The sequence below is a fragment of the Anser brachyrhynchus genome (assembly GCF_964034855.1).
Source record: "Anser brachyrhynchus genome assembly, chromosome: 3".
Taxonomy (NCBI): domain Eukaryota; kingdom Metazoa; phylum Chordata; class Aves; order Anseriformes; family Anatidae; genus Anser; species Anser brachyrhynchus.
Genome location: NC_137696.1, coordinates 24,347,096 through 24,361,652, shown reverse-complemented (window position 1 = coordinate 24,361,652; position 14,557 = coordinate 24,347,096). Strand labels below are relative to the sequence as shown.

The window sequence follows — 14,557 nt, the reverse complement described above, 5'->3', positions numbered from 1 at the left end:
GGCCTTGTTACTAAAACGGTTAAAGTTAACAGGAGGAGCATTTGGAAAATTTGCAAATTTTAAATTAACATTACTAAGTTTTTTTAAAGGAATTTAAATGATTTCAAGGGAGCTGCTGAAGTGATTGCTGAAACTACAAAGCACGGATAAATACCAAGATTTTGTGTCTCATCCTTTTAATTGTGTTTAGAAAAGACACAACCTGACATATCAAGTATTCTGTAATGAGTTCCAATAGATTTATTACAAAGAAGATTAAGTATCTTCCTTTATTCAGAAGATAAAAGCAGGGTGTTAGAAATAAGGAACCTAATATGAGGATAAGAATAGATTATTATTTTAATATTTTACATATATATAAAAACTGTGGGAGGTTTTTTTTCAGATACCTGAAAGGCAGGTTCTTGGCAGCAGAATGCTGAACTAGATCATCTGTAGTTCTGCTACAGAAACAGCAATCATTTCCCTGATGTCTGTCACTAAAAAGTTACAGAAAGCTCAGCTTCTAAACTGGTTGTTTATACTGGCTCTGTAGTTACCGCCTGAATCGGGCTTCCTACCTCCTCCTGTGGGTTTTTTTGGCATGTAGGAACAGACACGTCCCTGTTCCTGCTGTCCTTATGCTAGAAGCTTTATGACTAGATAGAGCAGAGCTGCTTCATTGGCTTTTGGCCATTGAGAACTGCTTGCCTGCTCTGGAGGAATTTCCAGTTTGCTAGCATCCAGTGCTTTGCCATCGCTTGTTACGGTGTAGAATTAGCCACAGGGTTTGCTCTGTGACACCTGACATGGATGACTCCCCACCAGTCCAGAAGGTACAGAAGTAAGCTTCCTGGCGGCCCCACCAGTGCACAGCATGCCCCTAAAGTGACGTTAAAAACTTCTCATTTTTTCCTCCTCCCCTTCACCATCAATCTGTTACTTCTCTCTGCCGCAGCTGCTACAGGAAGAGGCTGTGTTACCTTTGTGAACTGCTGAAACTCATAGCTAACTGCTGTGAGCCAGCAGGTTTCAGATGTGAACTGTAGTTCCTTGTGAAGATCTTGTGTTCAAGTTGGGCACCTTTGACCTACCACATGGCCCATCAGGGGTGATTTACACTCCTGTGGGTTTAAAAATGGAAAGCAGAAATAATAGAATAATAAACAGTATGATAATTTAGCAGAATGATATTATCTTCTCAAAGTCCTAACTAAATAAGTGATAGACTTATTCGTGTGGTTCATTCATGTAACGTTGTAATTCAAACAACTGTACTGAATACACATTCACTGGGCAATACATTATACCTGACTAAAAGGGGGGAAACTCAGTAATTCTTCGTTGTATAGAAAAGAAAATGACTTTTAAATTTCTTGCTTTGTCAAGCAATAATACCTCATTGTCATGTCATGTTAGAAAAAGTAGAAGCATGTGCATAAGCAGAGGGAAACCCATTGAGTGGAAGAAAAAAGTATCTAAAATTAGGGGAGAAGAGACAGCAATCACCAGCTGCTCAGGTTAAATATTCTTTTCTGTACTCTTTCATTCTTTTGATTATTTCTTTTCTTATATAAGGTGTGTTGTTATTTTTAAACAAATACAGTTAAAACATGATCTGCCATTCCTTGGCAGCTAGATACGTAGAGACATATAGATAAAATTAACAGTAAGACCATTGCAGTATGAAGTACTATTAATAATGGGTGTATTTTTCTCTTCTTTTTCCTCTTTATTTTTTTTTTTATATTTCACTAGGCATTATGTCCAGTTTCAGCCCTTGTAGACCAGAAGAGCCCAAACAGTAAATAAAACATGCAACACTGGTAGAGCTTGTGTTGCTTCTGTTTGGAGATCAGCAGCCCTGATTCATTCTGCAGTTGTATCTTGCTCAAAGCAAGTGTTATCAACCCAGCAATAGAGACAGAAGAAACTAAGTTTGAATAGTTTTTTTCTAATTTGTAGCTACTGAAAAGAAAGTGAAGAAGTATGGAAACAGAGAAACATTTTGCCAGCACTGCCCTGCATCTGACTAGAAGTTAATCTAATCAAATATGTCTGCAACACTGGCCATAAGTAGATGTCTGGGAAAGTATAAGAACAGGGCAACAGTACAATACTTTCCCCTAATACTATCCCTCCTCCCTTTTTCCTTTCTCAGCCCTTTGGGAGAGAATGGCCTTTAATTTTTGGCTAACCAGTGTGGTGGACACACAAACCTCAGAGTTTTCTAACAGCTCCCGTCTCGTGTTTCAGTACTTATTTGTACTTAGATCAGTTCTCGTGACTTGCTGATTGTGCTGTCTTAGTGTTTAAATCTTACAGATCAAGGCTCATTGTGTGAGGCACCTCTCTACTCAGAGCGAAAGACAGCTATTGCCCCGAGAAACTTTAAATTGCTAGTTAAACTAGACAAGATGGATGGGAAGAGAAAAAGGTATACATTGTGGTGTTTGATGCTCTAAGTCACACGCTAATTACAAACATATTCCTAGAGTCATTTCCAGGCTGGTAGATAGAACATTGCTGCAGAGCCAGGGCAGCAGAGCCCTTCATAGCAATGTGAAGCTGAAGGAAATTTCCACTGCCACAGCACTCGACCTTCTTCACAGGGAACAGAGAGAAAGCATTTGGTTGCTCCAGGAGGGGAGCTGAGCCTGCAGGCTGAGTGGGCTGCACATCGGTGGCTGGATGCTGCTGCAGACCTCCCAGTCAGTAGAGAAAGAGACACTTCCAAGCCATAGACCATCGCTAAGGCAATTCTTGGACACAGGGAGAAGGGAGGGACCATACCGCACCCATCTTGGTAAAGTCAGCCTTTGTCCTGCTGAGAAGAAAAGAAAGGGGATTTTGGAAGGGGCACGGGGTTATAAGTGATTTTAAGGCTTGAATTTTCAAAGGAGTCTAAAATAAATTAAGTAATGTGCCAGCAGCAGGTTGGTATCCATCAGAAGAGACAGCATGAATTTATTTATATCTTGCTTTTACTTGCCCAGGATGGGGCCGTATTTCTTGTTGATAAATGCGATCTGAAGTGCTTCACTTACAACATGCTTATTTTAGAAAGTCATAAAAGGGTTCCTGCCTTTATTGAAGGAACTACTTGACTGTTGCCCACTGAAATCCACTGAGCTACCACAGCATGGCTGCATACTTGAGAGGCAGCTCGGTTACTTTCTCAGGCAATCAAGTCATTTGTTCTTCCTCAATTAGGGTTTATATATTAATGAACAGACTCCCCACTGGTAAGAAGTTCTCTCATTTGGATACTGTGTAAAGAATAGCAATTTTCAGATGAGTTTTGGCCTGTGTTCCACAGAAAAGCCCGATGAGAGTGATTCTTTATCCTGCAGGGCATGAGTATAAGCTAATCAGTACTTGTGGAACCCTCAGCTATTTAATTGGGAAAAAGAGGCTGACACAGTTATGGTGCTCCTTCTATTTATTTAAGATTCTTGAAACTTTTACTAGGAAGTTACAAATCTGTCCTGGATGAGAAGAAGTAATTGATATATATGCAGCTACCAAGAAGTGATGTGCAAGAGTAAGTCAAAATGGCTGAGCTGTTACCAAAAAAAAAAAAGACATCCTTCTAAAATATATTGCTAGTTAAATGGTGTCCTGTTCTGCTAATGAAAAGAGATGGAGAATAAAGATCAGAGTCAGCCTCTACAGTTAATTTTTCTGTACACTTTGATGGTTTTCTTATTATTTGTCTTCTGTTCCTATTTTTCTGTCTGTACAGATATCCAAACTATAACATCTCCCTTTTACATCAAAGGGATTTGAGAAAGGACTGCCCTGATCTTCCCTCCTTTCATCTGTCTCTCCTTGCTTCTCCATGTTGTTTTTTGTTTGTTTTTTTTTTCCTCTGTAGCTACAAGTGGATACCACCCAGTGACTGCAAAGGCATTTCAAAAGAAGTTTCGTTGCTCCATTGAGGGGCCTTAGAGCTGACAAGCACGCTGCTAAAATTGGATCCTTCTCATCAGTGGGAGTATGGCCTGGGTATGGGCTCATGCCTGTCTTCGCAGGGGCTCTCCAGGGTATCACTTACGTAGCTGTAACAGTTGCTTAATTTGCCTCAAGTTCTTTACAGTTAGTTGCGTGGTTTAATGTATCAGATAAGTAAACACCACAAAGTGCAAACATCTGAGTCTTCATGCAATACAAGTATGGTAGCTTTTGGTAGAGGTAGTCAAGTTCCACAGGAAGGTCCAAAATTACAGAGGATAAATGATGCCATATTAGCATGCATATTAGAACTCCTCTGCTTTAGGAAATGAAATGGTAAAAGAGTTTGAAATCACCGAAATGATGCCTTTTTTTTTTTTAAATCCATTGAATCTGGAGGCTCTGTCTCTTAGGTTCCCAGATCTTTTCCCAGGACTTTTGATTTTTTGTGTATTCATACCAGAATAAGTCTAGAGCAGGGTCTCCCAGGTGTGCAGGACTCAGAGTGTCCCGGCCCTTGGGTATAAGCAGAGTTCTCAAATGTTTGGGGTTTCATGCTGCTCAGCTAAAAGGCAAAATGTGACAGGTAGCTTCCAGGTTCACAAGATAGAGAGGGTGGCCCTGCTATTTCCATGGAGCAGGCAGGCCTGAAAATGTCAAGTACCTCCAGAAGTCCTGTTTTTCTGGAAAATTTTCAACCAGCTTGAAAGTGTTGCACAAATAACAATAAGTTCAGTTTGTTTTAATGTTACAGATTAAGTCTATGTATGCTGCTTCTGATGCTTGACATGGGACTCAGACTCCTGCAGGTATTCACATTTCAGCAAAGAATGATGCCAGTCCCTCAGGAAATTAATGTGGATTTTAGGATGCTGACAAGTGCAAGATCCTGCACCTGTGTCTGGGCAAACCCAGGCATGAATACAGGATGGACAGAGAATGGATTGGGAACAGCACTGAGGAGGACTTGGGGGTGTTGGTGGGTGAAAAACTCAACATGAGCTGGCAACATGCACTTGCAGAAAGCCAGCCATATCATGGGCTGCATCAAAAGAAGTGTGGCCTGCAGGTCAAGGGAGGTGATTCTCCCCCTCTAGTCCGCTCTTGTGAGACGCCAAACAGAGTAGAGCATTCAGCACAAGAAGGGCATGGACCTGTTGGAGAGAGTCCAGAGGAGGGCCACAGAGATGATCAAGGGGCTGGAGCAACTCTGCTACGAAGAAAGGCTGAGGGATAGGGCTTTGGGCAGCCTGCTCTGGTGGGAGGTGTCCCTGCCCATGGCAGGGGGGTTGGAACTGGATGGGCTTTAAGGTCCTTTCCAACTCAAACCTTTCTGTGATTCTATTCTATGAAGTATTGTGTATCTAATTAGCAGTTCTGAGCACTACATACGGTATACGTATCTCTGTGTGTATATACTGTAGATCTGCATTCCTATGGGTGAAGTTCCTCTCGTTTTTACCTAAACTTGTTCTATCAATACGAAACACCTGGGAACATGTTCACTTATAAATTCCATTGCTAACTCTGTTTTTTCAGATCTGTTTGTGTTTTAGAACACCAAACTTTCCACATTCCCATCAATGGAAAAGCCTAATGTGTGATTAATTGTTACCCATGCTATAGTATTCACTGATAAATCTTTAAGTATGAATACGTGAGCCAGAGTATTTTATCCCTAGTGAATAATAGTACAAGAGCCTAGACTGGTGCTGAAACCTTCTTAAAAATAACGCTTGCCACTAACTTTTGCTTTGAGAGTTAAAACTTGCAAGACAGAAAGCTCTGCAATTCAGGGAGCTGATGCTGCTCAGCAGCCTAAGGCAGGCAAGTACAAAGCTACAGAATTCAAACCCTTTGGGTTCAGAGAGTGATCCTCTCATGGCATCAACTGCTTAGCCATATGCTTTAATCTGTTTCATTGTACATCATTCAAATACTCAGTCTGTCTTGCATCTTCAGCGAATGCCATTAACGATGTCATGTTGTACCTGTGCATTACTATTAGCTAGGATGTAAAGCGTCTCTCTTCCCTGAATCTTCAATTCAGTGCTTTTTCTGACACCTTTTTTAGTTTTGCTGTGTTTTATATTCAATAGAAACAATTCCCAGTGCAGCATTTTAGTATCAGCCTGTCTGCTATGAGACTTAATTTTTCTTCTGTAATTTACAGCCTGGGTCTTCAGTTAAAAGAACTGCACATAGATGTGGAATAGCAAAGTGTCACATGTACTGATTCAATTGTTTTGTTATAATCCAATAAAATTAAATCCGTTTAGCACAGACGTAAGTAACTGCAACAGCATTTGTGTAGGGAGACAAATCCAGGTATTACAGAAACGCGGACAGTATGAAGAAACTGAAGAGGCTGCGCTGACAACAAAACACATCATTACATAAAACCAAGCTACTGCTAGAGCTGAGGCTTGTTCCCTTACCTAGTGACTGCAAAGCTTTGGGCTTGATTTCCAAATGGATGGGTAACTATTGAGTATTCAGTATAGGTTCCCCAGTGTGCTTTATACAAGCTTAACAGAGGTAGGCATAAGTTACAGCAGATTCAGGAGAGTCATCCTTTCTGAAATTGTCCCAAAACAGCAACTTCTGTTACTATACTTGAGTACAAGCCGAGGCAGGGCAAGCTTTGTGCTCTCTCAGTTTGCTACAGCTCAGATGAAAGGTTTGACCAAAATTAACAGCATTCTTTCAAAGGCTATATATATGAGGTTTTTCACTATAAGAAAAAGGCAAAAATAATAGCCCACGTATAGCTAATGAGCTATTTAAGCAATAGTACTGAAGTAAGGTTTTACAGTGTCTGTGTGTGTCTTAAGTGACTTAAGATTGTGGTAAGGAGCATTGCCTACTGCTTTTAAGTGACTGTACCCTTTGGATTTAGTAACCAGGGTGACGAAGCTGGTGAGAGGTCTGGAGAACAAGTCTTACGAGGAGCGGCTGAGGGAGCTGGGATTGTTCAGCCTGGAGAAGAGGAGGCTCAGGGGTGACCTTATCGCTCTCTATAGGTACCTTAAAGGAGGCTGTAGCGAGGTGGGGGTTGGTCTATTCTCCCACGTGCCTGGTGACAGGACGAGGGGGAATGGGCTAAAGTTGCGCCAGGGGAGGTTTAGGTTGGATGTTAGGAAGAACTTCTTTACTGAAAGGGTTGTTAGGCATTGGAATGGGCTGCCCAGGGAAGTGGTTGAGTCACCATCCCTGGAGGTCTTTAAAAGACATTTCGATGTTGAGCTTAGTGATATGGTTTAGTGGAGGACTTGTTAGTGTTAGGTCAGAGGTTGGACTGGGAGATCTTGGAGGTCTCTTCCAACCTAGACGATTCTGTGATTCTGTGAACCCCATCACACAGTTCCATTGTTTCACTGTTGGACACTTTGCTACGCAAAACAGTGGGTTTTGTTCAAGGTCTGATCTCGGAGTTCACTGGAGTATTGCTAATGGCATCACCTCACATAGGCTCCAGCTCCTTGGGTACTATTGGAAACACACCATTCCTAGATACTTTTAGGGCTCCATAAGTCAAAAATGCTTGCAGCTACTGAAACTTCAGCGTTTCTTCTTATGAGAATGAAAATGCCATATACTAGATATTTAGATAATGTTAAAAGTAGATGCCCTGAGGTTTAAGCACTGGTCTGGTACCCAGTAAACCAGGTTTCATTTCTCTGCCACTGTATCTTTTGATCTTGTTACAATGAACAAATCACTTATTCTTTTTCAGCCTCTGAAATGAATCTCATGCTTTTTTTCTTTCTTTTTTTTTTTTTTCTTCCCTCCCGTGCTGTTTATCTGGTTTGCAAATTTCAGCCATAAATTCTTTGGGTATGTTAATGAGTGACTGACTATTTATACAGAGCCTGGGACAGTGAACTGATTGAGACCGGAGGAAATCACCAGAGTCCAAACAACAGCAGCAGCATTATTGTGTGAGCGAGCTGCAGTAAATACACACATAGATGAAAAGCTACTGCCATCATTGTGTTCAATCATAACAATTGTTGAGTTGCACCACATAATACCCACAGCATGCATATACTAATTAAATGCATTTAGGTCAAACGGTTACATTTGTCATACATGCTTGTTCCAATTTTATCTAGTCCTCACTCAAAGAAGTTTCCCACTGATGTTTTTCCACTCAAAATCATAGTGGAGTAGTTGTTGGGCAAAGATGATAGGGGTGGACACCAGAAGATACCGAATTGCCCTCTGATCTAAAGTTGCACATGACTAAGAGCTCTCTTCAGTACAGTGTCCTTCTATCTGTCATGCCTTTCACAGATATTTGGCATAAAAAAGAGAAAGCGATTAGGAGTGGAGGTAATTTATACTTCAGAGATAATTTATACTTCATAGATAATTTATACTTCAAAAGAAATTAAATAATTGAAATGATCATTAGTACTATACAGTGAGATTAAACTAATTTGCTTTTAAGTCTTTAGCCAGTATATATGAAGGTATGATTAGGATCCACTTAAAAATGAAAAGAAAAAAAAAAAGAAAAAAGACCAAAAAATAAACTAATTTTAAAAAGATTCAGATGTTTTGATGTGTTACCTTGGCTTTGAGAGAGGTAACTTCCTTCGTCCATATCCTGTTGTGACTATAGAGGGATGTTTTCAAAAGATAAAAAAATAAGCTGACCTTTTGATGATTCTATTAACTTAGGGACATATGACAATTAGAAATATGAGCACAGAGAAAAAGCAATAACATTTACTCAGATAACTCCCATTTATTTCATACTGTTTTTATTTTAAGCCTGTGATCTAGGGTGGCGGAATTTGATCCAAAAAAGGACTGCTCATAGCCAGCCTTTCCAGTATTCGTTTTCTGAGAGCACAGTTACAGTTCTCTTTGCTACCTGCATCTTTAAGAAGGCTTTCCCAGACAAGGGAAAAACTGAGGTACCAAAGGTGACGCCTGAATTCCAGAAAAGGTTGAGCACGTGTCCTCTGCAAAAACAAGCTTTGTCAGGTGTCACCAAATCAGGCTCTGAAACCGGTAATAACTTTCTAAACCTTCTGCCCTTAGGTTTTGTTTATAGCTGTATAAATACAAGTGGAGTTGTGGCAATGCCTTTGAAGCCAAATATTATCCTAAAATGTGTGTATGACAACACAAGGAAAGGTTCCTTTGTTTAGGAGTGAGATGCTCCTGGTTCCTCCTCCAAATAACAATGTTGCCTTGAAACCAAAGGAAAAATTGCATTGATTTTTCTCATTGCAATGGCCCCTGGCATGTCCTTTGACATTTGGGATCGTCTCTAAGGAGATGTTTCCTTTGCAACTCACAAATCTCATCAGTCAAATGTAGGTTCTCAATTAAGCTGTTTCCACTGGTAGACAGCCCTTTGGAGTATAAAGTTGCTGAGCTTTGGGCTCCTCCATGCCAGTTGGCTTATCTGCTTAAGAAACATGGGCTCTAAGTGTGGTTTTAAAGTGATAACAATTTATCTGCTGGAGAATGCACTTTGCACTGGTGACTGGTTGCTTCAGGTTAACCAGGAACAGGCTTAAACTAAACCAAAATAAGCTTTTTAACTGGAGAACATCTATTTAAATTATAATTCAAATTATTACTGGAACTTTTATATAGAGACAAATCCTAAATCATTTCGCAAAGGTAAATGTTCCATAAAAATGAGGACTCAAGTTTAGGCTTTATATCAGACTTGAAAATTAAGGAACCAGCTTCCTCTTGATTTCAGTGAGAGTTAGGGATTGCTTTTGAAGGTAGGTAGGGACTGAAATCTCCTGGATTTCCTGTGAATCTGTGACTGCCTGACTCTTGTGAACCCAAGTGATTGGTAAAGTGGCGACTTGGCCCCTTCAGCTGTTAAGGCACATGGTAAAATTTACCCTGCGACTCACCTGAGATGGACTCAGTTGTCAGCAGTGGGACGTTTTTTCATAAAACTGGTGCAATTCAGTGGAGGTGGAATTTGTGGACTTGCAGCTTGCCCTTTATTTGCAAAGAGAGGGGGCCTTTGTGCTTACTGTGCTGTGCTGGGCCTGGCTTTCCTAGGCCCCACTTCTGTGCTGTGTTAGCCTAACAACTTATTTCACAGATTATCTTTAGAAAATCTTTTTAAGCTGTGCTTTTTTCCCCACTACTTCCCTTGGGCACAAGCAGCACAGTAGCATACTGCGCTGCTCCTTCTTTTGCCTGGAAGATTTATATTCAGCAAAGGCGATGTTTCATGTTGCAAAATATGTGACATTTGCGCAATGCCATGGCTCATTTTTGTGGCCTGCGGAAAATTGCCCTGTAGAGGCTGTTGTAACAGGGAATATTCTCACAGAGCATCTGGTCAACATGGTCACACCACTTGGTAGGAATTAAAATGAAAAAAATTAATCTGGTGGGGAAAATAAATTTCAGTGTGCCAGCCACTTCATACCTGTCTTAGTTGTAGTGGAGCTTTCTGGCCAGGAGATGACTCTTCCACAATCCCCACAGGGCCTGCAAATAGATGATCATACTTCTTAATGCTTCCTTCATATGTAACCAATACATTTTCCTTCCCTACCAAAGGTCCCAGGTAACCACGGTGCCTACATACTCCATGATGTGGCCTTTCAGAGGACACCTGAGTCTGAAAAGTAGCAGTAAGTATTCAGATTATTACTTGAGAGGTGCCTACCTGCTCTGATTTTGGATTAAGAGCTTGAATATTATGAGATTATTGGAGATAGGCATTTTATTATAGAATCAATATAAAGTAGATAAGTGCTTCTAATATCTGTTACTGCAGAAGTCTGATCTTCTGAATCAGTCGATCAGCTTTCCTGTTCAGGATCTTTGCCAAGCACCTCTAGAAGAACCACAGAAAGCTGTGCAGCTGCCTGAAGCTTCTCTCCTCAGAAATGCTGTTCTGCTTTACCTTCTCCAGATCCATATAGTTTCAGTCCAGAACTAGACACTGGCAAACCACTCCACCCACCCTCAGTTTTCTCTTCTGTCCCTCCCTTGACAAAGCCCAGCTGCAGTCGGAAGCATTTAATTCTGCACACAGTGAGTGCTGCATGTCAGAGTGTTATCCTGCCATCCTTCTCTTCCCACCCTTTCCAAGGAACACCAGAGGACTGACAGAAGGACGTTTATTGTTTTCCCACCTCAGCAGTCTGTCAGATTGGTTTCTGTATGAAGTGGTACATGCATATTCTCTGGAAGGGAGAGAAGCAGAGACACCTCTGTCAGATCCTCAATGCAGGAGCCGAAGCTCAGTGCCTGCCAGTGCTTCCTGTAGCTGAGAATACAGAGAACTACTCACACAGAAGGAGAGCAGCTTGGAATAATTACGAAGCTGAACCAAAGTAAGAAGATCTGCAAACCATTTGTCAGCCATTGACTGGGCCACCGTGCTGAGAGATTGTCTCATTGCTTACTATTTTATCTGCACTGAAGCAAGCACTGTGGCCTTAGCTGTGGGCAAGTGTTCTACCTTGCCAGGTGTGAGACAAATGCAGTGAAGAGGTGGTGTCTCTACCCTCCAGATTAGGCTTTAAATACAAAATGAGGCAATAAACAGACACAGACAAATAGATGTAGAACCATAACAGTGAACTGCTGCTTATGGTACTGGATAGCTCTTTCCTTGCAGTACTACAGGGTACTTCTATCAGTTTACAAAAGCAAAGCCAAGGATGTTGCAGAGATGTCCAGTAATAAAAAGGGTTGAAAAGAATTTGGCGTTTCCATGTTTTTGATGTGGCCTTAATTATCACTGGTTTTATTTGTTGATTAGAAGTACATGTAGCTTTGTCCCCACATTGTGAAACTTCCACTTGTAGGAATTAGCAGCTAGCGATGGTATAAACTATTTGCAGTATGGAAGCACCACTGTTACACTAGCCTTTTAAAGAGTAATAGTTTACATGTTCTTGAGAACATGCTTTTCCTCCTTAAAGACACAAAGAGTCGTGGCTTTCAGCCAGCAGGCTGGTGAGAAGCAAAGTCACCTCTCATGTTTTTCAAAAGCATATTTTTGTTTTTCAGCTACACTGAAAAGACATGTTTTATCACTGTCATTGTGTATCAGTCAAACTTTAATACTGCTACAACTGGATTTATGGTATGACATTATACCTCTGGACATGATATATTCTCCAGACGTGATTTGCAGGAGTAATCTGTTGCAGTTCAATCAGTGGAACTAAGTAAATTAGTCATCACACAACTACACATTCAGGACTATAATAAATTACTAGGGAACTCATTACAGAGCAGGAAATAAAAAGAGTCAGTGTTTAGAGACTTGTCACTGTACTTTATATCTCATTCTTGGATCTGTGTTTCCTGGAGATCTCTCCTCAGATGTAGAAGCAAGACAGAAATGTCTTGAAGATACAACAGTACTCAGTTATAGAAGATTTTCAAAAGCAGACAACTTCCTGTGTGTAGATCTGTGCCCATACTTAGAAAACGTCAAAACTCCTGAAAGCTTGGATAAAGCAACAGGTTAAACGTTGTATGTGGAAGATGACAGCAAATAGTGAAATTTGATTCTGTTCAAACATGGGCTTGAGAACTCTGCCTGCCTTTTCAGCACTCAAAAGGACTGCTTCAATTTGACCCGGTGTGTATTTGCCCCATACAGACACGAGCAGAGCCTCAAACAGGGCTACTAAAATTCCAAGAGTATTTCTATTTAACATTTCCCTCAATTTAAAGTTATTCAAAGATGTAAAAGAGAACAAAAGAAAAATCTGTTTAAAAGTGTTAGTTTCCCAGTGTGCTTGTATAAAATCGTCCTTTCTAGGGGTTGGAGGTATTCCTATGGCATCCCATCCTCCCCATTTTATTGTTTATTCTTAAAACATCTTTGAGATATGGATGGGTTTTTCACGTCCTCTTTTCAGAGGAGAAATTGAGACACAGAAAGACAAAATGATTTGCCCAAGATCAACAGAAAGTCTCTGGCAAAGAAAATAACTTCTTTCTTTCTTTCCTTCTTTCTTTCTTTCTTCCTTCCTTCCTTCCTTCCTTCCTCTTTCTTTTTTTCTTTTTCTTTCTTTTTTCTTTTTCTTTCTTTCTCTTTCTTTCTTTCTTTCTTTCTTTCTTTCTTTCTTTCTTTCTTTCTTTCTTTCTTTCTTTTTTCTTTCCTTTTTTTCCTTTTCTTTCTTTCATTCTCTCTTTTCATTCTTTCTTTTTCTTTCTTTTTCTTTCTTTTTCTTTCTCTTTCTTTTTCTTTCTTTTTCTTTTCTTTCTTCTTTCTTTTTCTTTCTTTTTCTTTCTTTTTCCTTCTTTCATTCTCTTTCTTTTCTTTCTTTCTCTTTCTTTCTTTCTTTCTTTCTCTTTCTTCCTTTTTCTCTCCCTCTTTTTTTTTTTTTCTTATATAGGAGTAACCACAATGCTGCTTATTGCACAATGTTAGTAATTTTCTGGACCCAAGATAGATTTAGATAATATGAAAGACAAAAAATTAGATTAAACTAGTAGTGCCTTGTACATCTTCAGCATTTCAAATTTGGAGCTGTAATTTATTTTGAGAAGAATGTTCTTTTATAAATGGATTTTCCATCCCTTTTTAATCCTTGGATATTGTTTGGATTGTCACATTGTTCTTCTGTCATGCTGTCTTTTTCACTGCATATATTGAATCCAGGCTGTCACTGCCAATTAGGGAAGTATTTGGGATATTTCCCAAAATAATATCTTCTTTTCCTTAGTGGCAAGAGCCTCTGGTTGTTGTGATTTAGGATATTGGCATTATTTGAACTCGCTAGTGCTGCCCCACTTTACACCAGCTAGGGATGTTGCTGCCTATTACCGAAAAGCTTGTTCCAGATACTTTTGCCAGCAGGAGGTTCATGAAAAAATTACATTTTTGAAGTTTTGGGAAGTGAGTAACTACTAGTCTTAAGTACATAAAAGGTTTGTAACAGAATAGTACTGATTTTAACTATTTGATTTCTTTAGGCTGTTACTGACACCCATGAGTGGTTTCACTGATTGAAATTGGACTCATGGTAAATGCTCATGATTAGAATTTTTTTAAGCTTCACATTCTTCACATTGCTTCAAGTATCAGATCCCATTGTGGTACTTGTACTACACACTCTGAATTTCATTGTGACAAGAGATAAGTGCAATTTGGTCATAATTTTCCACCAAGTTCTCCATTGTTTTATAGCAAACATAGAGTCTTCATTTCAGTTGATGTCTCAGCATCTGCTTGTGTCGCTGTGGAAGCACTCTGGCTGTGCACACGTGTTTGATGAACAATCAGAACCAGCGGTCCTGGAGTGGAAGTAAGACCACCTTTCTCTGGCTGGTCATGTTGGGATGTGATGTGTACCTGTACAGGCTGTTGAAAGCTGGATTTCATGCCAGTGCCCTTCTGGCAGGCCTTCATTCATTTGCCAGAGCACATTACTAAAATAATACTAAATGAAGCAACAAAAATGGCATTAGGTGTTCTGTCCCACTCTTTGTTATGGTGCTTGTCCAAAAGATGACACAACAAATTGAATGTAGTCAAGCTCCCTGGCAATGAAAAACAGTTCATAGAACTGTCTCACTTGGTAGGCAAGTAATTCAGACAAGAAAAAGCAACACAGAAAGAAAGCAGCCAAACCGAGGTTAGAAGGATTGATTCCCA

General features: G+C 40.1%; 2 protein-coding genes across 12 annotated transcripts in view; one reads left to right on the top strand and one right to left on the bottom strand.

The window, feature by feature from the left end:
- Positions 1–14,557, top strand: part of LOC308193049 (spermatogenesis-associated protein 7 homolog) — a 54,591-nt gene that overhangs the window by 3,238 nt on the left and 36,796 nt on the right. For 8 of the 10 annotated variants that reach the window (XR_013949331.1, XM_080587236.1, XM_080587239.1 and 5 more), the window contains one exon: positions 10,489–10,562. The exons of 1 other annotated variant lie outside the window; for it this stretch is intronic. Coding sequence is in view for 6 of the 9 variants with exons in the window: in XM_080587236.1 (XP_080443362.1) it covers positions 10,489–10,562 (74 nt within the window). In the remaining 3 variants the exon portion in view is untranslated. Of the gene's footprint in view, positions 1–10,253; positions 10,286–10,488; positions 10,563–14,557 lie in introns of those variants that run through there. One more of the 10 variants, XM_080587237.1, reaches the window with a different exon arrangement.
- Positions 1–14,557, bottom strand: part of KCNK2 (potassium two pore domain channel subfamily K member 2) — a 160,357-nt gene that overhangs the window by 138,544 nt on the left and 7,256 nt on the right. For both annotated transcript variants that reach the window (XM_080587225.1, XM_080587228.1), the window contains exon 2: positions 10,355–10,416. The gene's annotated coding sequence lies outside the window, so the exon portion shown is untranslated. The remainder of the gene's footprint in view (positions 1–10,354; positions 10,417–14,557) is intronic.